At 41.1% G+C, this 24,134-nt stretch overlaps 2 protein-coding genes across 5 annotated transcripts in view; both read right to left on the reverse strand.

Moving 5' to 3' along the window:
* MRPS28 (mitochondrial ribosomal protein S28) overlaps positions 1–7,173 on the reverse strand; it is an 80,793-nt gene extending 73,620 nt beyond the window's left edge. The window contains exon 1 of the mRNA XM_030963462.1: positions 7,001–7,173. Coding sequence (XP_030819322.1) covers positions 7,001–7,159 — 159 coding nt within the window. The 5' untranslated portion in view covers positions 7,160–7,173. The remainder of the gene's footprint in view (positions 1–7,000) is intronic.
* Positions 7,174–8,546: 1,373 nt separating this feature from the next.
* TPD52 (tumor protein D52) overlaps positions 8,547–24,134 on the reverse strand; it is a 41,074-nt gene continuing 25,486 nt past the window's right edge. For 2 of the 4 annotated variants that reach the window (XM_030963429.1, XM_030963421.1), the window contains exons 2-8: positions 20,639–20,754; positions 18,885–19,033; positions 17,890–17,991; positions 16,856–16,882; positions 12,563–12,604; positions 11,166–11,214; positions 8,547–10,052 (exon numbers count right to left, since the gene is read on the reverse strand). In XM_030963429.1, the coding sequence (XP_030819289.1) occupies positions 9,936–10,052; positions 11,166–11,214; positions 12,563–12,604; positions 16,856–16,882; positions 17,890–17,991; positions 18,885–19,033; positions 20,639–20,754 (602 nt within the window). In that variant the 3' untranslated portion in view covers positions 8,547–9,935. The remainder of the gene's footprint in view (positions 10,053–11,165; positions 11,215–12,562; positions 12,605–16,855; positions 16,883–17,889; positions 17,992–18,884; positions 19,034–20,638; positions 20,755–24,134) is intronic. The other 2 variants (XM_030963437.1, XM_030963445.1) reach the window with 2 other exon arrangements.

Below are 24,134 nucleotides of genomic sequence, written 5' to 3' on the forward strand. Positions count from 1 at the left end.
GTGTTTTGGTATTATAAACAGAGACACACATCACCAAAATTTAAAAACATAGTTTTTTTTTTTTCCTGTGACTTTGTGTAACTCAGTATGTGCTAAGAGGAATAGCATAAAACATTAGAGGACATCTGGGGAGGGGAAGGTCAGCTCAGTTGTATCACAAAAATTAATCATCTGCTACTTCTAGATCCTTTTTTGAAACTTTTTCATCAATTAGCTGCCCATTTAAAACCAGAAAGTCATACTGCTAACACACTGTAATGCTACCCAAACCACCAGGGCTTACCAAACAAATCTTATAAATGTACAATCTGCTGCACTGGTTGACTCAATACCAGCTTCTTTATGTTTGTAGTAAAAGGAAGGTTTTCCATTTATCTTCACTGGATACACAGCAAAGAAACTGCAAAACAAGACTTTCATAAAGAATTTCAAATGCAGCTTTGAAAATATGCTGTTGACTACCCAGGTGGATCATTTACTGAACAACGCTGAGCTAAGATTTTATTTCACAACACAAAATAGCACAGAATTTGGTCATAATAACGCAGCATGTTTTACTTGAAATTAAATAACTTCTATATAGAATTTAAAACATGAACTATTTATCCATATATTTCTTTCAAGGGTAACTTCATAGCAAACAAATAGAACATTAGCATCTAAATCACAGAAAGTGGGTGAACTTACTGCAATGGATTATGTCAAAAAGAAAATCCAACCAGATGAGCACACACAGTCCTGAGAACAGCCCATCGTGTTTTGAGCCCACTGTCTGCCTTTCTCCATTTATCACTACCCTGCTCTTCCAGGCACTTCTTTTTTCCCCAGGATCCTGGGGGACAGGATGCTGTTTCAATAGTCATAATAGGAGAATAACTGGGCTCTCTCACGGCAGCAGGGGATGTAAATGTACTGTTGATAACAGTAACCACTAGAAAGAATTTCAATTCCTGTTTAACCGTCACATTATGGTTACAGGCACCTTCTTCCAGGTCTCTCACATGCAGTCAATTAAGCCCAGGCAGCTGTCATGCACCTCCTTTTCTCCATGACACTGGCAGTCTGAAGACAGTTTAATTTTGGGCATTTCACTCTGACAGCCAGTCACCAAGGCCATATCACCTACCACTCATGGACACCCAGCAATGCCAAAGAACTAATTCACCAACCCAGAGCTATTTGAGGGGCAAGCTGCAGAGACAACTCCTCCAAAGCTGTGATCTTCATCTTCCTCAAGCCAGCCAAGGACTAAGGGCCCAGGGCCTTCCCACATGAATTTGTGTCCCTGAGCACATGGCTGAGATAGGCAGCAGTGACAGTGTCACTGTACTACAATTAAATCCTCCAAAGGGCAGCATGCATCATTCCTCTGCTGTCCAACACCAGAAGTCCTGCCTACTTCCTTTCAGAGAGAGTTGCTCCAACCTCATGTGAGTTTTACAAAATCCTGCAAGTCATGCAAGCACTTCTGTCACATGCAAAGCAGGTCACCTGACAGACCCAGCTGTGCCTTCAGCTGGGACAAACCCAAGTCAGAAGTTCTGGTGCCTCAGCCAGAGCATTCACAAGACAGAACTGCTCCTTCACAGAGGTCAAAAGAAGGACAAACAGGTTGATTCCTACTGTAATACAAACCAGCATTTCAAGTAGATCCAGCTGAGAGGATGCTGAGAATGCTGTGACACATGATAAGCTTGAATGTGTATACATATATATATATATATATATAGTCTTTATTTAGCATGAACCTGAAAGCACCAGGACATGTTCACAGCACAAGCACACAGAACCCAAGTTTCTCAAACACGGAATTACAATCTGGCAAAGCAAATTGAGAGAAACTTCCAGGTAAACTCATTCCAGATCCCACAAACCCCACAACAGGCATGTCCCTCTCTCAGTTAGTGAGCAGTTTCCAGCACCTGAATGCTAACCAGAAGATAATCCACCTAAAACAGTGACCTCTGTGCTTAGCATTTGGCTTTTATAAAATGCTGTTATATTTGTAATCAAACAAAGAATGTTATTTATTAGCACTAGTAAAGCACTCCAGTCACACAAAGATTCTGGGTATACTAAGAAATATTACACTATGAAAATTACAAGTAAAAATTGCACTAAATATTAATCAGTATTTTTGCTCTCAAATAACTGAAACTTCAAGAAAATCATCTTCTAAATGTTAACTTAGGTGGGAAGACAGATTGAGAGAAATATTTCCCATTAATTATTAGATTAAAATAATTTTTTTTTTCCTCTTTGATATCAAAACATCCAGTGTCACACATTATTTTAACCTGAGGATTCCCAGATACTGCATCAGCAAGACAACTACACATTCTTTACAAAGATACCCATGTAGCTTTCAGAAATGTAATACATTCCTTTTAATTGTCACTTTTGTGTTTTAGTTTTTAATTTCTCCCCTAAAACATAAACAGATGAAATAGCTCTTTATATGACCTAAGAAAATTTTTTTTCATTTTCTTTCTTAATGAATACTGATATTTTATTTCTTAAACAATGACATTTAAATACACAGACACTTTCCTCAAATTTACTAATCCTTTCAGCAAAAAATGCGTGGCTAAGTTAATTTAAAAACATGTATGTGCCTAGAAGAATAATGTCTGATCTCTCTCTTTCAGAAATTAGAGATTATAATGTACTGATACCAATCCAACCCCTTCTATCTGAGCTTTAGACAAAATCGGTTATGTTTCTTCTAAACAGATGCTTTTCCTTCAAACACGGCATTCAAGGAATTAAACAGGAAACCCCTCAAACGTGCAGCTCTCGCTGCGCCATCTGGAAAGGAGCAGCGCCCTCTGCTGTGCCGGGCGGGGATGCTCACCCAGGCCCGGAGCAGCGTCCCTGCCCCGCTGGGCCCGGCCTGGCCGAGCCCGGGGCTGCAGATCCCGCCTTCTGAGCCAGGACAACCTTCTGCTCGTGGAGCCCGGCCCCGACATGCACCTGATGCTTGCACCCTGCTACTCTCACATGAAAATGTCCCAACAGAGCAGCTCCATCACACTGTGACACAGAGTGGATTGGCAGCAAAGTTCACTTAATGAACCCATTTCTACCTAAAAGGACACTGGACAAACATCATTCACATCTGAAACATTTTTAGACTCCTTAGTTCACAGTGAAGAAAGAAAAGTCCATTTGTTCTTAATTAGTGACTTTATTCTTACATTTTCTTCAAACTTTGGTGAGCTAACAACACAGCTCAAAAAACATTTCTCTACCTGTATCAAAAACCATCTCGTCCTTTCTAAAGATAAGGCATCCTTAAGACATCTCATCCTTCCTATTTTACTAGGCAAGCAGCTTTAAACCATTAATGAAGGTAACACTCAAAACATTTGGTCTTTCTAAAAGATTTCATTAAGCAATTCCATAGAGAAAAAAAAATAACTTTAAACTTGTCTTTTTTTTGTTGTTTATAATGCAAAACTTAAATATAAAAGTGCAGAAGGCAAATGCAGCAAGAAGTGAGTTGCCTGCTGTAGACAAATGTCATATGGGTTTATCAGGATATTTGGCTTACCAAGTTGCTATCTTTTCAACAGTTTTAATCGACATTTAAGTGCCTTGTCTGTAAGTTTCACTATTAACAAAACAGTAACAACAGAACTGTAAACTGAAGGTGAAAGCTAAAACACAAACCTGAACCCCCATAAAATTACCAACACAGCAGAGACACCACCAGGCAGTTCTGAGTTAAGGGCAGCAGCAAAAAACAAAAAACAAACTCAAAGAGCTACATAGGAAAAATATCATCCCTGTGCTTTTTGAATCATCTGAAGACAAACACATGTCAACATGCCCATTTATCAAGTTTATTTATACATGCCTAAACTAAGTCACCACCACCCAAATATCAGCCAGTTTCAAAATTGAAGGAACAGCTGACATAGGAAACCCATACAGGAACTGTTATCAGGCCTCTTCCCAAAAGAAAGAGAAACACAAAGAATCCAAACACCAGCTCTGGCTCTTACAGGATGAAGCACAGCAAAAGCCAGGCAGCACTTGTCAGCTGAGATAAGGAACACAAGTTTTCCTCTGACTTTAGCTCAGGTAAGGGATGAGCAACCACATTCGTCCTTCTTCAAAGAGCACGTCCTGCAGTTGCTGGGACCACAGGAAGGGACTGCAAGTAGAGACACCACAGCTTCTCCCAAGGGAGGTGTGTACTTCTCTTAGAAGGATCTTACCAAAAGCTCTTCTAAATATTTGAATTTCACCATCAGCATCCAGAGCATCCTACCATAAGTATTACCCAGCTTTACCAAAGTAGCATCAGGGTTGCTCCCATCTATGGAAAGTTTATTTACCAAATAACATACTGTCTAGCAATCAAATATCAGCTAAAAGTGGTGATATTGGGATTTCAAGAAAACTAAACCAAAATGAACAGATCACACTGCAGTCAGATCCCTTTTATTTCCCTCTTGTTTCATGCCACCTTCCACTGTTAACTCATTCTCACCAAAACCCTCTCCCTCTCCAGTAAACTACTCAAAGAGCAATCAGTGAATAAACATTAGTTACACTCACTGAGCACTACCTGGGCTGAGAACAGCATGAAAGTAGACTCATGATAATCTTCACCTCATTATTTTGCTTTCAACATCACTAGGCACTGCAAAGCAAACTACTTTCCTTCCTCTGGTTCAAGTGAAAAAGTAGCCCAACAAAGTGTACAGAAATTCAGAGTTGTGGTCCAGATATTCACTTTAAAACCCTAGTTTGACTTCTACTAAAGCATTATTTGTATTTGTGTATGCAATTCACACGTTGTGAATAAAATGTAACATTTGAGTTAGTTAAGAAGCTTTAAAGGCTTGATAACAATTAATGTACAGATAGAAAGAGATTATGTAGATAGAAAATAATGTTTCCAGCTACTCATTTCAACAGAAAAACAAAAAGGGGAAAAAATTTAAATCTCCAAATCCCCAAAGTTGCATTCAGCTACATCAAGTGCTTCTGTTCCTAAACTCTTCTGTGGACATCTCCTTGGATACCACCCGAGCCCCTGGGTAGGCAAACCTTTGATCTTTGCACAGCCAGCCTTGCAGATGTGGATTTTCAATGGAAAACAGAATGTTATAGATTATGCAGTAATTTGGGATACCAGGTCTTGGATTCAGTAACAGGCATTTCCATTTCTACCGCTGTGGTATCAAACAAGTCCTGTCATAATAATTCACAGCCTTAATCTCCATATCCTACTGAGCACATTTCAAGTAATCTCAGATACAGGTGTAGTCAAATAGAACTGAAACAAGTTCCAAAAAGATGACTGTCAAGGATAAACACCAGCATGGAATCACTTCCATCTGAGGAATAAGCAGAGGTCAAGGGTTTTCAGTTTGGAAGAGATATTCTGGAATATGTCAGTACACATACAGAGCTGTCTTCTGTTTCCCTACCTGTCTGCTAATAGGCACTGTCACAATCTATGGGAAAAACCAGGATGACAAAACTCAACGTATTGCTAGAGAAAGTGATGGTTATTCACAAAATCTCTAAGTTTATTTAACCACTCACTCTCTCCCAAGTTCTATCCACTCACATTCCCATACCCCCGGATTCCCAACAAGCACCTGGGGAAAACCCATTTGGGTACAACACCAAGGATGAAGGGTGCCAGCTATCAAGGCCTCACCACACCTCTGACATTATTCCTGGTGGAATTCCTGGTTTGGCAACGGTGAACTAGGTTTTGGACAAATATTTTACACCCTTCAGGAGTCAACAGCTGTTGACAGGGTGGTCCTTTGCTCCAGAATTCTACTTACTACAGCCTCAATAAATAGCAGAGTGCTGCTCATCATCTCCCTCTCCATGACTGGTTCATGGTGGAGTCACAGGAAAACAAATCGCATGTGAGATATGGGACACAATCCTGTAACCCTCCTTGTGCACTTCAGGAGCAGGGTCTGCTCCTGATGAATCCTTCATGCTGCAGCTCACCAGAGTGCAGCCCTTGCCAAGCACACCATCCTAATTTTACAGCCAAGGACAGCTTCCCAGAGAACTGTGGGTTTCTACAATAACATGCAGCATCCTTTCAACCCTTGTCCATGTTTCTTATGCTGGCTTCACACACATACAATTCTACAGGTGTTTCATTCATAAAAGCCTTTATATTTCCACTAAAAGTCTCTGGAATACTGGTTTAACAGGTCTTTGATCTGACCCAATAAAATCATTAAGAGATTTTCCACATCCTCCCTGCCAGCTTGTAAAATGTTTGAACATAGCTTTGCCCATGCAGTACCTTGCATTCTGCACAACCAAAACTGCTTGCATGCTTTCTACATTATATTTTTGTAGAAACATCTTAAAAAGAAATACGAGCTGTCCACGTTTCTGCAGGCTACTTATTACGCAGGATGAAGTGGTGAGAAGAGAGAATCAGAGTTGTTAGGGTTGGAAAGGACCTCTGGACACCATCCAGGCCAACCCTCCTGGCAAGGCAGGGCCACATGGAGCAGGTGACACTGGAATGTGTGGGTTTCTGGGTTTTGAGTGTCTCCAGAGAGGGAGACTCCACAACCTCCCCAGGCAGCCTGGTCCAGTGCTCTGCCACCCTCAGTGCAAAAAAATTCTTCCTCGTGTTGAGATGAAACTCCTTGTGCTTTAGTTTATGGCCACTGCTCCCTACCCTAGTGATGTCGCTGGGCACCACTGAAAACACTCTGGCACCATCTTGCTGGCACCTGCCTTTGAGGTATTTACATGGATTGATGAGATTCCCTCTCAGTCTTGTCTTCTCCAGACTGAACAGGCCCAGCTCCCGCAGCCTCCCCTCATAAGAGAGATGCTCCAGACCCCTCCTCATCTTTCTGGCCCTCCGCTGCTCCCTCTCCAGCAGCGCCTCGTCTCTTTTGTACCGCCGAGACCAGAACCGGACACAGCGCTCCAGATGCGGCCGCATTAGGGCCGAGGACGCTGCCCCGGCTCGATCCCCTCGCGCCCTCACCTGCCGGGGAGCGAAGCCCGCCGTGCCGCTGCCCGGGCGCTGCTCCGTTCGCTGCGGGGGAGTCTCAGCGGCTCCCGGCGCGGCCCCGCTGGCCCTGCGGACGGCGGGCAGCAGCGCCCGCCATGGCCGGGCCGCGCGGTTCCACAGCGCCGCCGCCATCACTGACCGGGGGCGGGGCCGCCGCCCCGCGCGCAGGCGCAGCTGCGGGGCTGAGGCGGACGGCGCCATCTTGGGTGCGGGACGGCGGCGCCGCGCTGCCCCCCGGCGGCAGCAGCGGGAGCCGGGACGGAGCTGGAGCCGCGCCAGGGAACGGGCGGGCTGGGCACCTGCGGGAGCTTCTTCACGGAAAGGTAAGTACATATGTCAGTGCCCAGGGAGGGGCTGGAGTCACCGTCCCTGGAGGTGTTTAAAGAACGACCGACGGGACGTGGCACTTCATAGAATAGCCTGAGCTGGACGGGACCCACAAGGATCATGGAGTTCAACACCTGATCCTGCACAGGACACCCCAAGAGTCACACCATGCACCTGAGAGCATTGTCCAAACAGTTCCTGAATTCTGTCAAGCTTGCTGTGTGACCACTTCCCTGGGGAGCCTGTTCCAGTGCCCAAACACCCTCTGCGGGGAAAACCTTCTTGTAATAGCCAGCGTGAACATTCCCGGGCACAGCCTTCTGCCGTCCCCTCTGGAGCCCCACTTAGTGCCATGGTCCAGCTGACAAGGTGCTCATAGGCTGGACTCCCTGCTCTCAGAGGTGTCTTCCAGCCTAATTGATTCTGTGATTACTGCATCCGCCCTGAAAACAAAGCTTCAGTGCTCACAGCTGCCCCAAAGCCACCTGCACACGAGGAAAGGAAGCTGTGGGCAGAGGAAGACGCAGGAAAAGCTCCTGGAGTGTAATAATGTGTTAGAATAAAAGTATGCCATGTGGCCTTAAAAAAAAAAAGCTTTCCTTCAGAAAACAGAAAGCTCAGCTCTGGAATAGATGACCTTTCTCTTTGTCAGTTAGATAAACAGATAAATAAATAAAAGACCCATCCAATAAGAATCATGTTCCAGAAGAACCTGCCCTACGTGGTACTGACCCAAAAGAGGAAGAGCTCCACTCTCTCTAGCCATTCAATTCTCTGTTCCTTTGTTAAGCTGGAGCTGTCAGAGGCTGAGGGAACATGTCAACCTGTTTTCTGAACTTCATGATATAACCAGGGCAGTTTAATTTTATACAGTGGCAGAGCACTGGAACAGGCTGCTGAAGAAGGTCCTGGATCCTCACTCTCTGGAGACATTCCAAACCACCTGGGCACAGTCCTGTAGAACCTGCTCCAGAGGTGAGCCTGCCTCAACAGGGAGTTTGGGCTAGATGAACTCCAGAGGTCCCTTACAACCCTATCAATGCTGTGATTTGTAATTTTATGTAAGCCACTAGAAGGCAACCTAGGCTCAGTGTTCTCTAGAAATGCCAAGCTCAGCCATGCAGAGTCCCAGCAGTACAGGAGTATGTACCAGCACTGCTCTGAACCAAACTTAAAGGACTGCTTCAGTTAGAAATGAAATCTCCTTACTTATTTACATTATCCTCCATGTTCACAGGACAATACATTCCTCACATACACTTTTATTAAGCTTCTCACATTGTAATTAAACACACATTCTACATCTGACATGCTAGCAACGTTGTCAGGAGCCAACTTTTTTTCCTCCAGACACCTGTGGCAGTTGAAGTTTCATGGATTTCACACAAACGTAGCAAAACTTGTTTCCAGTTCTAAGCAGGGTGATAAAATGTTCTAACCATGTGGCAGAAGCACATAAAACACAAGAAACTTGAGTACAGCAGACAAAACAAGATGTAGGAGGACACATCTTTTAGGAGAGCTACGCTGAGCGATGACACTGTGCACCTCTCAAAACAGATTCCTGGGGCTGGGAACAGCAGTGTTGGCTTAAATACATAAGAAAAGAGTAAGATGGTATAGCAGATGTTTTCAGGGCTCAGCCTACAAGAGAAACAACATTAGGCTATAGGAGCAATTCTCTTGATGACTACGAAAGAACCACTTCTGGGGTCAGGCTTATTCTTCTATTCCATGCTTTGTTAGTGTGAATATGACACCACCACGTGTGAATGAATCTATTTGTGACTGGTCCAATGTTCAGAAGAGTGTTATCTTACCACAGTGACATCCTGTGCAAAAAACAAGCCTGAAAATGCTATGGTGACTCAACCAAACCAGCACTATGAGGCATCCTTCTTCCACCTGCATTGGTCAGAAGTTTCTGAGGTGGACATTGCACGGACACATGGGTAAGTTTTACATGTTCTATCACCTATCCACACCCGCTGGATGAGGAACACGCTCAAAAGACAGTACATTCCTACTCATGTGTGATCCTGCTATAACTTGTGTAAAGCCTGCTGAAACTGAAGTCCTTTCTTTAGCTGGGAGTGATCCTTCCTCCTTGTCCAGCCTCATGTCCAGTGTCCCTTGCAGGCAACACTCAACTGAAACAATCACAAGGGAGCGAAGTAACAAGCTTCAGTTTGGCAGCAGCAGTAGATTCATAAGGATTAAGTTGAGCAGTAATTACAGATTGAAAAGAAAATATGTATCCACAGTATCTGTACAATATAATTAACTTCTCAAAAGAGTTTTTTCATTGCTATATTTTAAAGGTTGTCTTCAAATTACAGGTAAGTCCTTTAAATGCTTGAAAGGCATAGAAATTCCCCTTCCCACACAAAATCCCAAACAATGTATTTTAGTTTCAAAAATATTTTGAACCCACAAACAAGCTTGGTATCAGTTAATTGGGTAAAATAACTACGTGCTAAATAAAAGCACATCTGGTGGAAAGAGCGCAGAGAATGTTACAAGTGTGCTTGGTTTTTCCTTGCAGCATCTGGCAGTGGGTAGCAGGACAGAAGCAGAAATCTCAGTGGGTCTCTTCCTCTGTCTGTTCTGCAATAGTTTCTGTGGCACTGGCATTGGCAGCAGAGTTGAGAACTTCTCCAAAGTCTCCTCCAGCAGGCTTGCTTCCTCCAACTTTAGACTAGAACACAGAGAGAGCCCCAACAAAGCATAGTAGTTAGTAGGCATGCCAAACATGCTTAACTGTACAAAACCAGTATGTCTGGTTTAATAACTCTCTTCCACAAAGCAGCTTTTCCAGGTCTAGGAGACCTCCACAATATTCTTGAAACAAATCTGTACATATCTGGCAGGAAACACTCAGCAGGAGATTAACACAGTAATCCTCCCTTTGACTTTGAGATACACGAAGCAGCCCTTATTCCAGGGCTGATTCCAGAGTCCAAAGGTTGATACACCCTCACTTTCAAGTGGATAAAGGTATGAAGCCTTTCAAACTAAGAAATCTTTAAGAGATTCAGAGTTAAAACTCACTACTTTATTTCTCAAGAAAGAACTTTGGACAGTTCTGAGTCTCAAGAGCAAGTCCCGAGATCTTCAAAGGAGCAGAGCAACTATGTTACTTTCTCCACGTAACATGTTTGCCTTTTCACTTCCTTCCCTCCGGGGCACATGCTCTGTGGGATTGCAGGGATGTTAATATCAATTAGTTGCAAGAGAAGAAGGCCCTTGTTGCATGCTTCTCATCTAGCCCAGTGTGCCCAGGAGAAGTCAAATCTGGTTCTCATTACACAGATTAGCTATTTTTGAAGTGAGTTTTTACCTGAAGAAGTTATTAATGGTTGTTTCTGGCACTTGAGGCTTTCAGGAGTGAAGTTAAAATTAAGGTGCAAAGACCTTTTGTCTTTTATGCCAGAAATGAGAGATGTATCCCAAGGTACATCTCCTGTGTCGGATACTAGTCCCTAGAAAGGCATGAAGTAAAAGCCTAGACAATTCTGGATACCTAGCATTAGGTATTAATTATTTTGCATACCTAAATACTAGCTGTTTGTGCAGGTTGGCTGGCTGTTAGTTCTTCTAAAGGCATCCTCCTGTATGAGGTGCAGGCAGCCCATTACCTTATTTGCAAATCATTTGGCAGAGAAACCGTTTCCACAGGACTTAAAAAGATGTTCATCCAAGCACCTCTTCAACAGTTTACCAGCAACTAAAAAATAGGCTGCCCAAAAAGACTTGAGTCTTTCCTCCACATCCACAACTGCACAATCAATAATGTTTTAGAAATTCTTACCTTAAAGTTTTCAACTTTTTCCTCAAAGGATTTGAAAGTAGGAGAATTTCTATGAAAATAAAAAAGTATCCACAGAATTAAAACCACATCTAGTTAACCTATAAACATCACAAACCAAGCAGACAGTTCCTTTTTCCCAACAGAAACAAGAGAATTGTTTGGCCTCTTTCCCCATTTTAAAGATAGCCTAAAAAATAGTTTACATCTGGATCCTTCCAAGTACTACAAAACTAAAATTCAAACATACTCGAATTGCAGGCTCACTTTCATCTTTGGCAACTAAACATTGCTAGGTCCAGCAATAGGATTCTTCCTATCAACATGGAAGGGAGAACTAGCAAGTATTTTAGGTTTAGCTTATTATTCCCAGTCTTTTCAAACATGTTTCTGGCTTAAAGCATTTGTTCAGAAAATCTTAGTCATCGCTTCTGGTTAGCCTAATACATTATTGCTGAAGAGAGTTCATCAGTTTTTTTACTTTTTACATGAAAACCAGTTCAGTTTACTTTGCTACATGTTCAATAAATAAAACATGGTTCACAGTGGCATTTTCTGCTAACATGTTACATTTAAGTGAGACTCCCCCTTGCCTTTAAGTGCCAAAGGCAGCTGTAATTACAAATAATAAGTTCTGCATACAAAAAGCAGGACAGCTTGGGATTTCCAGTGCTGAGGGCTGGTGTATAATTCATTAGGGTCAGAAGAGTGGCTTAATGCTCCAAGTAGCTGTCACTGCTACGTGCAAATCTGTGCAACACTTTTTTTGCCTTTATTCAGGATGGAAAATGCTTGCCTTCACTGGACCAGGACTAAGAATTACTCAAAAATGTATTATATAAATATTGCAGACAAGGGTGTTTTTCAGAAGAAGCCTACAGCTTCCCTTCTTGCTTTGCTTGGCATTTGTGTGGGTCAGCCACACTCAGCTGCACTCTTTTCCCTTGGGAGAGCACACAGTGACACATGTGTCAAACCAGACTCTCAGAGGGACATGGTGCCAAGAAAGTGGAGAGAAAAGGCAAGCACCCCAAATTACCAAGAGACTTTTTGTGAAACCACAGGGGTTTTCTTACTCACTTTCATTTTCAAAAACATATGCCAAGCTACTGCCTTTAAAACTTGGAATCACTTAGTACATTACACTCTAACAGACAGGGAAAAGCTGTTATAGTTTTCCAAACAGTAGGGAAATGTCACTTTCCAGATGTTTGATAACCACCTCTGTTAACCAGAAATAAAACAAATTTTACCCTATATGTTAGTACAGGAAATCCATTACAAAGCTGGGTGGGTTTTTTGCTTTTTTATAAAACTATGTAAGTTGACCTAAGTTCAATCTGACTTGATTCCACACATGAAAATAAATAAACCAAACAGCTGGATTATGCATACATTACCTCATAATAGGCATACTAATTGAATGTTGTATGGAGCGTATACTACATGCCAGCATTAAGAGAAAAGAAAGCAAAAAGTTAGTTTAAGGATTACATTGAGAAGAAATTGGCTTAGAGAGCTGACTTCTGTAAACTGTCTTTGGTAAACAGCCAGTCTTACACAGTCTTAGTAACTGCTTGGGTTTGCTTTCTTAAATTGCTTAGCCATGCACACACACGCACACAAGTACATCAGAGCAAAAGCTGGAACAACCTTTTTCTCTTTTAGAAAGATTCAAGTGCCATGCTTGTTAGTACTTGTTCTGCTTAGCTGCAACAGTCTGTCTGCTCCTTAAGTTTCTCAAGCAACAGCAGTCATGCTGCATTTACAGTTTTGGCAATAGCGAGTAGCAAACACTTGAGAGTCTTATAAATCAGCTAATCTTCCTACTGAAAAAATTATCTCTACATCCAGAAGGCTTCCCTGTACATTCAGTAAAGTTTTTTACACTCATCAATACAAATTATCTACTCATCAATCAACAAAAGCAGTCACATCAGTCAGTATTCAAGGCTGGATTTATGCTGGGAGCAGGATAAAGTCCTGTGTTCTGAAATTCATGGAGGATATCTATAACCTGCCAGTGTTGCTATAAAGTTACTGTTTGTCTAGCAAGAAAACACATCTACTAGAAGGTAACTGGATATAGATGAAGGAGCTCCTGCATAGCTTCAACACCACTACCACACACCTAATTTTGTTCCATACAGGAAATCCCTGTTTACTGCAGATACAAGCAAGCCTTATACATTAAATAATTCTTACCAAACACCACAACAGTAACTTAGGATTTTTACAAGTGATGATCTCAGGTATTCATAACTATATATGGAATGTCAAAATTTGTCTGAGCTTTATGATGCCTTTCAAGAGAATACTTTCCAGGCAGTTGCTGGGGAAGGAGAGGAGGGAAGGGAAACAACTCTCATAAAAAGTACCTCCAAAATTACAATTAGCATCTCAGCACAATCAATGGAAGATACATTCACAGAAGAAAAAAAGTTCTATGTTTATTGCAGAAAAAGTTTTAAGAGATCCTTTATGAGGGCTCATTAGTAAAATACCGTGATAGAAAAAAAGATTGGGATCCCTTAAGGCAGATGCACAACTAGGGGTTGATTTGTAGTTACAGCATACTGGGAATCAGATACATAAGGCCAGATGCTTTCCTGACACTTCAGTAATACACAGCTATGTTTCAACTATTTCCCCAAGCCCATTTCTCCTGTGTTTCATTCTTATGGATGGCCTGCCTTCCACAAGCTTTTCCAGATCACAGACAAGTTGATTGTCTTCTGGACTGTAATATATATCCTTCACTGTGATGTGGATTACTACAAGTTCTAGGCTTGCTACATGGCAGGTTTTATTACAGAGCTACACCAACACTAACTAGTTTCAGTCAGTGCTCAGCCAATTCCCCTCATGCTTGAAGAAGTTTCTCCCTGCAAGAAGTTTAAGGCTAAAGAGGATTAAATATATATATTTACAAACTGTAGAACTGCTCACACTGAAAAACAACAACCTATAGTGTATCGCAGATGTTTTAACAGGTGTCTACAAAAGTTTAGTTTCATCTCAGACATCATTTAATAGAAGAACTATTCATGTATTCATGAAGAATTTACTTGCTGCTGGACAATACACTTCTGTATACCCTCAGTATCCAGTTTGCAAAAAACCACAAGATATTACATAGTTTTATCATACAATGATCTGGTTTGCAGGAGAACTGAATTAGATAAATGCAGTTGATTTTTTTAACATAAACCACCTATTCTTCAGGTAAGCAAGAGGCACAATCAAGCCTTGAACAGCTTTATGAAGAGAACTTGTATTTCTTTCCCAAATCACAGAATGCCACAAAAAAACGCTCACTCAATGCTCATTCAACTCAGGCAGTTTGAAAGACAAGCCCTCTTTGCAATGCTCAAAAGCAAACCCCTAGCTTAAAAAAGACAATCAATAAAAGAGGCACAGGAAGCTGCTCTCCAGTCTTCCATGCATTTTGTATTGTATTAAAGTTTTCTTATCCTCTACACAATAATTTTTTTAAAGCCACTCCATTGCCTCACATTTTGAAAAGGCACAAGGAGGTATGGCAGAATCCCAGCCTAGAAAACACAGCTCAACATACACAGTAGCTAGTTACTTTGTGGTTAAATTTCCAGCTGATATGTTATGGTATTTAGGAATCCAGGATCAAAGATCAGACTTCTAAAGCAAGCAAAGAAAGTTATTCTGTAATCTCAGAGCAAGGCAAAGGTGGACTTTGCTCCATATAGGGATGCAGTGCAAGAAGGCCAAGTGCAAAGTCATGACTGCTCAGAAGCTACATCTTGGTACTACTACTTTGCACAGAATACTGACGTTGCCTACAGAAGGAAGGTTAGCTTATCAAAACTTCAACAAATTCTTATAAAGAGAATAAAGGTATTAAGAAAAACCTAAGATGGAACAGAGTTCATTTTCATCATAACAAAGGGCAGAGAAAACAAATACAAAAAGGAAGCAAAAATGCACTGACATTGCTGACATTGCACCACCAGTCCCCCTTCCTCTCCATTTCAGTAGTTTCCAAAATCACAGCTCCAGCAGCTGCCTCACTCCCTTTTGCAACTCCCTATTACATCACTTTGCAGTGCCCAAATAAAGATCTGTGTGTGATGTTTGCTGCATGGAATATGTCCATGAAATAGTCCAACAGGGAAGAAATCACACCACTATAGCTGAGAAGTCCCTCAACCAAAACAATACAAGGGAAAGTGAAGCCACAATGAAGCCAATGCAAGAGTTTAAGAACAAAAATGAACCTGCATATTCAGTACAAGTTCAAGTATCAGGTCCATCAACTCTCACTTCCAGGAAAGAATTGAGGCATCTAAACGTTTCTGAAGCTCAGACTTGCCCTTGAGTAGTTCTATAACCCTCAGACCTGAATTCAGATGAATTTGGTTCTCATTAAAAACATCTTTAACATTTTGTTTCAAGTGCAACTAAGATCTTTAACAACACTAATTCTTCACACTTTTGTTTTGTTTTCTAAACACAGCTACCCCTGAATTTATACCAATACCTTGCATTTCCACCACCACCACGATTCTCCCTGAGAAGCACACCAACAGTGCAGACTTCTCTGATACTGTTAACATTCTCTCCCAGTGGCCCAGTTTCTGATAGAGTACTCAACACCCACAGGGCCACTAACTAGAGTAATTAAGACACTCCTAAGGTATTCCTGAAGTAGACCACAGCTCTGAGTCTGTGCTTCTGTGCTTGTCCTTGGTCCAGTGAAATAGTCCAATACTACTTGGGGAACACCACAGCCTTAAGGTAGAAATGTGACTCCTGTTAAGTGAGCAGCTGAGCTCTGCATCCAAAAGGAACAGAAAAGTCTTCCAAGTTCTCACTGATGCTGAAGAGGACATATTTGAGACTGGCTGCTATTCTTATACCTGATCAAACTGAGTTCTCATAGCATCCTGTGCCTCTGCCCATCTCCTCCCCTGGGACAACAGCTCCCAGTTAGCACTCCAGGAGCCAAATCCCAACATCTTTATAGAGATCCTACTGCTGTCTTTAGCTCCTTAGTGGGGGAGTACAGAAAAGATTAAGTCAGGCTCAGATAGATGGGCTGAGAGGCAATGGACAAAAGTTGTTACACAGGAATTTTAACTGCTGAAACCACTGATTATTTGCTTAGATCAAAGGTAATGTAGATAAAGTAACTAAGATACTGGCATTGCTAAAGTAATCAACTCAAGGATTGTTTCACTGGACAAACTATGAACAAAGAATGTATAAACTATTTTACATTTAGACTCTAGTAATTTAGTTAGAATCACAATGCTAAACAGCCATTGTAATAGACACAAAAAGGGGGAAATCTCTGTTCTGCCACAGCACAAACACTGTACAGACAAAGAAGGAGGAATCCTGCATGCCATTGACCTCAACACCATATTCTGTCTCCTGATAAAAAACCTTGCAGCATCATTTTAGTGGGTTTATTGCTAACAAGGAAGAGAGACTTATTAATTATTATGTATACTCAAGATTTCATGTTTTGAGATAGTTACCAGGTGAATATGAAGAAACATCTTCCCTGACATTAAAGGGGCCTCAGTTTTACCCTTACTACACTGAAGAAAAAAAGAAATTACCTTTTACAGAGAAAACTTAAATGAAAAACTGTAATGGAGACAGTCTGACTACATGCTTAGTTTGAGAAGCAATTCTTGTGTCCACCTTACCTAAAGGAATGTGAAAATGCCTGTAGTCTGCACAATGCCAGAGTAAGCATTAAAGAAAGAAATGAACTTCTGATAAATCTGAAGAAAAATCTGTAACTGTGTAGTTGTACTCAAAGCATTTTCTCACTAGACTTCATAAAGCAAGAAGTTAATGGCAGCACTTTAAAATGGCTGATTTTATTACACTACTGCCAAAGCAGCCATATTCTGTGATAATGTGTGAATTTTTATTTGCCCAATAACTGAAAAATAAGTTTAACAACAACAAATTACCTGTGGAGATGCATAATTGTATAGGTTCCAGTACTAAGAATTACATAATCAAGGAATTGTCAGCCAAGCATCTGACTGTATTGCATCCAGCAGGATTTTTGCAAGCAGCTCAAAATAGTTCTAGAAATGACTTGGCAGACTTACCTAATGTGTATGAAGGGCTGTGTCATTTGGCACAAAGTCAAAATATGTTGCATGCCAACAATATTTAAGAATTAAAAAGTGCCAATAGTCTCTTAAAAATGTAATAAAATCAAGCCACTTCTATGAGGCAGAACAGCTTACACAGAAATAAATAGACTTGGAAGGAATCAACACACAAAACAAAAACAAATAAACAAAAACCAACAACAACAACAAAAAAGAGGAAAACAACAAAACACAGTGAAATATATTAGTTGTTTAAATGTAATATTCCACAAGCTGATAAAGAGAGCAGAAATGACAGTGCTATGTGTACCCCACAGAGGCAGGCAGACAGTGCCACCTGCAATCACATCAGAAAAGTACGAGCAGCAGTGGAGGTGGCAGCACACATTGCTTCTCTTGCCTAAAACACACACCACAGAACTCCTCAGCACCAGTGAGGACATACAAGCAGATCCTGCAGTAAGTCTCTTACCTCCCCTAAAAGAGTTGCTGAAGGCTCTGGATAGATTAGCTTTTAGAAGCACTAGGTATGTTAACAGTGTAAATTTATTGCAGTGATCACCCGCGTAAATAAAAAATGCAATTACTTGGGAAAAGGTAAATAAACCTACCTGACGTCTTCAAATTTCTTGGTTATGACTGAACCAACAGAAGAAAAAGCAGCAGAAGCCTTCTGACCAGCCTGAGACAGGGTTTCTGATGTTCTCTTGTATCTGCGTTCAAAAAAACATTTAATTTTTAGGTTTTTTTAATGAACACATAAGGAAACTTTTAGGGTGTTTCTATTTGTATTAAATGCAGAGGTATACTTCAGCTTTGGAGTCATATGGAAAACCTGCTTAAGACATTATTTTGAGCCTCTGCAGTCCCTTCTGGCTACAGCATCTCTGCCAGCTCTGACCAGACCCAGTTCACCAACATGCACCTACTACCCCACCCCTAGAACAGATGCTATCTGCTATCGTAGGATTTATTAAAATACAAAATAACCTCACACAGAAAACACCCCAATCAAGAAAAAAACACTCAAAAATACAAAAGAAAACAAAACACAAATAAATAAAATTATGCACACACACACTGAAAAAGGTCTATTTTTTGTGCCAAGTGTCTAAATTCTTGCACCGCACAGTTCTGTCAATAAAATTCACCATAAAAATTTTGATGTACATCTTGTGACATTCTGTGGTTATTAACTGCAGAAGGCAGCTTGCTCTAGACCTTAAGCTAACAATTGTGTTTGGCAAGAACAATAACTGTGACTTCATACTCTTCCTGCATGGGCTCAGTTTACAATTTTTCAGGGTGGAAAAGAAGGTTATTCTCTTGGACTTAGGACAGCTTAGTATCTCAGATGTATCAGACAAAAAAAAAATGTGCTAGAATAGCCCGTATTTTGATCAATCATTCTTCTTTTGCATGAGATATGGCTTGTAGGGTTCTTCTTTTTAAAAAGTCTATGTTGATTTACCCAGAGAAGTATTAATACAACTTAACTTTATGTTATATATACTTATTTCACAAGAACAGAGTGTTTAGACATGACACAAGATCTAAACAGTTTTCACTTCAGCAGTCTAAACAATCATCACGAGCTGGTACATACGCTGTGGTTGATGTAACATCTTGCCAGCTTTTGGTTATGTTCTGCTTTAGTTCCTGTAGTGAGTTAATTCCCAGCTTTCTCTTGATTTCTGCTAGATGCTTCTCTTTGGCAGCTAGCACTTGTGAGAGCGTCTGGATTTCCTCTTCCACCTGTGGCACAAGAGTTGTTAACAAGTGGTTAACAGCTAACAAGGAATATACCCAACCATTTAACTAAGTATTTCTTTAAAGCAACTACTAGACATCAGTAATGGGAGGGCTAAAACAGGTTTTTAACATTGCCTCACAGTCATTCCTAAATACTAAAAGGGAAATCTAACAGATACTACAAGAGCTAGCAAGAAAGTAATCTACCTGCAGCTAGCTCTGTTACTGAATATGTACAAGGAAGTTGGTAACTAAAAGACTGCATAGTTAGAAATTAGTACCTATGATATGTAAAGGTTGAAGATTAGTCAAACCCAGGACAATTGCCAAGCCTGTATTCTGCTTCCATGTCAGAAGATATACCAATGTGTGACCAGTATCAGGAAGCTCAGAGCATGTCTGTCATACACAAATTTTGTCTCCTTGCTTCAACAGAAAGGTCCTTTTGTGGCTTAAGCCAGCACCAGTAGACTGGATCAGCCACCTCTTCCCCAGAGCAGGTGTGGAAATGGTGGCAGACTGAGCAGTCAAAACCCACACACAGAACACCTGCTCTGGAACTAGAAAACTATATTGTTTGTGTGCTTCCTTCTTTACTCAGATGGTCACTTAAGCCTCTCCTGGAAACATGACCAGAGATGTCAGCACAGTTCTACAATGCCATTCTGTGAGCTTTATAGAAGTGACAGAGGTACTAAGGCCATGCATATAAAGGCAAGGGCATCCCTCCCATCCTACTTCGTCGCCCAGGCAAGATCACCCCAGTTTAGAGCAGCAGGCTGCCCACTCATTTAAGCTCCTTACAGGAGTACAGCTCCTTACTGTACTCCTTACAGTATCTTCAATGCACCTCTGTTTTGGATATCTGCCTGAAGTCCAGCATGACATATCCTAGCAGGACCAGACCACCCTCACTATCTTTGGCATGAAATGATACTCAGGACTGCCAAATACAAGAATGTATTAAATATGCTTAATTTAAAACTAACCTTTGTTTGCTAACCTTAGGCCTAAGCTAGTGTCTTTCATAAGGGTCCTAAAGTCCCATAGAGCTACTAAAGAAAAAAGACTGACTGCTTAATAAAGCTTGACTTTGGCATGTATCAGGCTTGAATATTTGCCTGTCTGCTCTTCAAAGAATGCTACTTTTTCTCACTCTTAAAAATATTCTGTTATGGACAAGACCAGTAACGTGGTTAGACATTAGCAATACAGTGCTTACACAGATACTACTACAAAGCATTCTTCATGAAGGAAACAGCTTTAGCTACTCCACACCAGTTGAGACAATACTTGGGTTTTGGCTTCCAGCCATGTTCTTTTTGCTGATTTACCCCCTTCTCACTCGAGGAAAAAAAAAGGGTTAGGTATTTATGTATCTTAGTTTAAAATCTGTGTATTCAGCACTTCCAGCTTAATTCCCCATCACAGAACTGGCTGTTCTTTTCTCCTTGACACCCTTCCTTCCTATCTGTGCAATGCCCAGGAGTGCCAGCTTTAGACGCTCACAGAATAACTATGCAAAGCATTAACTGTATGTTTAAAGACAACATTATTCCAGATTTTCATTATCAAAATAAGTTTAAGAGCTATTTGCAAAAGAATTACCTTGGCAAGCTCTTTTCTTAGCTCATCCCGTTCTTCTTCTGAGAGTGTTTCTGCCATACTGACTGTAGCAGCAGCATCCTCTCCAACCTCAGGTATAGAGTCACTCCTCAGCAGCCCTTCAGATTAATAAAAAGCATTAAAAGCGAGATTACCACAAGACTGCCAAACAGCAGCTAACATTAGCACACAGCTCTTTTGTCCCAGCGCGCAAAAAAAACTGATGGAGAGAACATCAAAGTCATGCTCCCCAAGTACAGGAAGGAAACCAAAGGCATTTTATATTTCATTCTATCAAGCTGTATTAAAGCTCAATATAATGGAAGCTGCTGCTGTAATAGGAGACTGGAAACCTGTTGAGAACAACACATCCCACTGGTCTGTGAGAGAAACCAAGATGCAGAACGCTATGTCCTGACCAGTGTTTCCTGACCTTGCCCAGGAGTCTGTGCGCACTCTGGTCTCTCATTCATCTGGCACAGAAACTCTGGAATTGCTGGAGATGCTCAAGGCCAATGCAGGGGCTCCCTCCCTTACTACTCTCTGGATCAGATTATAAAGTGCACACTGGGTGCAGCCACAAACAAGGTTAACAACCCTGGAGAAAACTACTGCACTGCAAGTATGAAGCCTGTACCCTGCTTGATCTCTCTGTCCCTAGTAACTGGGACCACAGTGCCTAGAAGGTTGCAGGTATCATGGAACTGGAAGTAGGCTGCTGGTTTGCACCTGGACCTCAAGACAGATGGGAAGTCCAGAGACAGAGCTTGGGAATGAAAGGCTGTTGCTTCAAAGCAGGAGAGTACTGAGAAGGGATTGATAAGAATGTGCATCCACTCAAACTGCTGCCTCTTCTAAATCCAGAAACCAAAACTCTGCCTAATTTTCCTACATAAACCACAAACATCCCCATGGTCTTGCTCAGCTTTTGCTTTCACAGCTTCAGGGCAAGGAAGGAGGATGATATTATTTGTATTACTACAATGCAATTAACTGTAATGATTCATTTTTTTTACTCCTTAGTGTAGTAAGACCATTTTAAACACCTTTTATGCAACAAAATATTTCCCATTTTGAGTCTTTGTAGCTGACACTTAAAGTTTGCCAAAATCAAGGAATTCTGTTCTAATTGCAGAGAGACCAGTTTGCAGGGAGACTGCACGCTGGAATAGTTGTGGATTCCCAGAAATAATTCTCTATTCAAGACGTAAAACAGCCTTACAGATAATAAAAAAAAGAAGGCAAATAAAAATCTTAAAATACAAGAGGAAAGAGATCAGGATTGTCTATTAATAAGGAGTGAGGAAGAGTGTGTGTATGTATACATATATGTGTGTGTGTGTATATACATACATACATACATATGTGTGTGTGTATATGCACATAAATATATAATTGATCTAAATTGAAGAGGCATTAAGTAACATTTCCTATTACTCACTATAGAAATTAACCATCCAGCCAATAAAATTCCATTCTGATTTCAGCAGCTTCTGATGGCACTCCATGCTATCCTTTGGGAATCAAAAACTCATTAATCACCACTATGATTTTGCTGTGAGGTTTCATATCAAACAGCTACATCACAATCAACTGAAAAATCGGGGAAAAAAGATTCTGTGAGTCTCTAACTAGTTGTACACATTCTACGAAACATGCTCCTAGCCGCTGTCAAACCAAACAAAGAAACCTTGTTCTTGGATCAAATTACTGAACACAGGTAAAACTCAATTCCACAAATTCTTTCCAAAATGGTATGTTGTCTGTCTGTATCTGTGTCCAAAACACTTGTCCTCTAGAAGCACACTGCTACATGGACAGGACTTTTGTGTTACTACCAAGTGCACTGAGAAGGAAGCCTACAGGAAGAAAATTAAACCTAATTCTGCATTTATTCTTGAGATCTGTGCCACATTTTCCCAGAGATTTACATGTGTCTTCTACACAAACATAATGTAGGTCCTGTGGGTTTCCCAATACACTGTTTTCTGTCAAAAATCTAGGGCAGTGAGAACTTCAAAGTCTAATGTCCAAACCAAAGCACAGCACTATGGCACCTAAAACAAAGAATTATGTCTCACAGATAACTTTTGTTTTATGCATCAACATATTTCCTTAACAGTTAAGAATGCCACACCTTTTTGTTAAATTGCTATTTAACCTATTAATTACATAAACCTACCCTGAAGGAAAACAATTTGAACTCCATTTCTCCTCCACACCCTACACCCCCTCAGTGTGTTCTAGTGTGACTCCTGACCTTGCTCTCACCTGCAGCCCTTCAGGGACCACCTGCTTGCCATCACAAAGCCATTTCAGAAAGTTTGCAAGTACCAAAACCACCCTGACTCCAAGAGCATTAGCACAACCAGCTGAAAGTCTGTTCAATCTGATTATGAGGAGTCATCTGGATTAAATCACCAAAAATAGATCAAGTGAATCAACCAGTAAGAAAACATGCCAGATTGTCTCCTGCAGCAACAGCTTCCATTTGGGGAATGTAGCTTCTCTTTGGAAAACTCATTTTTAAGACTGTTCTGCTTCTTGGCTACCAAATAGAATTTAAGGCACAATGCTAAGAAGCAAGGGAATGATCTCTCCTCCCCTTCACATTCCTAGAGTTGTTAGGGAAACAGGAAATCACTGCTATTCAGAGGCCTCCATACCTCACCCTGCACAAGTGACCATGCCTTCCTCTTCTTGCCTTCAGAGCCCCTCCCATTTATGACTTTTTTGAGCTCTGCATGAAGCATACTGACACCTTCCCATCAATCTTCACTCTGGCACCTCTGCTCTCTCTCCTGTCCCCGCTCATCCCTTTGCTCCCATTCTCCAGTTCAATACCTGCAGGACACAGGGATCATCCATGCTATGGGCTAGACTGTGCTGAGCCATCTGGCCAAGGAGCAGTTTTCTGCACAGCTAACAACCCACAGACCTCCACAATGGTGTGCCTACAATCCAAATGTATCCCATAAACTAGGGCTGACAGCCAGTAAGATCCTGGCTTTGAAAAAACTTCATAAGGAAATGTGTACAGCCCACCTTAAATCTCTCTATGGGGCAAGAAACCAGGAAATCAGCAATCAGCCAACAGATGGAAATGCTTTGGCTCAAACTACTGCTAAGAGAGCACTTCTCACTTGTGGTCTTTTTTGCCAACAGAACCTGTTGCTATTATTATTTTATATTGCTATGTAAAATTATTATTATGGCTTTCAACTTGTTACCTTTCGTTATGTTAGTTCTCTTGCATCATTAGATTGAGAAGGACTTAAAATTCAGTCATTTGGTACTCTGTTACAACCAAGTTTAACTGAGCATTTCATGTCTCAAACAGAATTTAAAAAATCTGTTTGGGAAGAAAAAATCATAAAGACTTAGTAAGAGAAAAACTTACCCAGCTTTAAGGTCAGTTTTTAGGTATGTATTTCTAAGATTAACATATTTTCCCAGCAGTTTATTAGATCTACTTAAATGAACCAAATATAGACATGAG

This window comes from Camarhynchus parvulus, chromosome 2, assembly GCF_901933205.1.
Source record: "Camarhynchus parvulus chromosome 2, STF_HiC, whole genome shotgun sequence".
Taxonomy (NCBI): domain Eukaryota; kingdom Metazoa; phylum Chordata; class Aves; order Passeriformes; family Thraupidae; genus Camarhynchus; species Camarhynchus parvulus.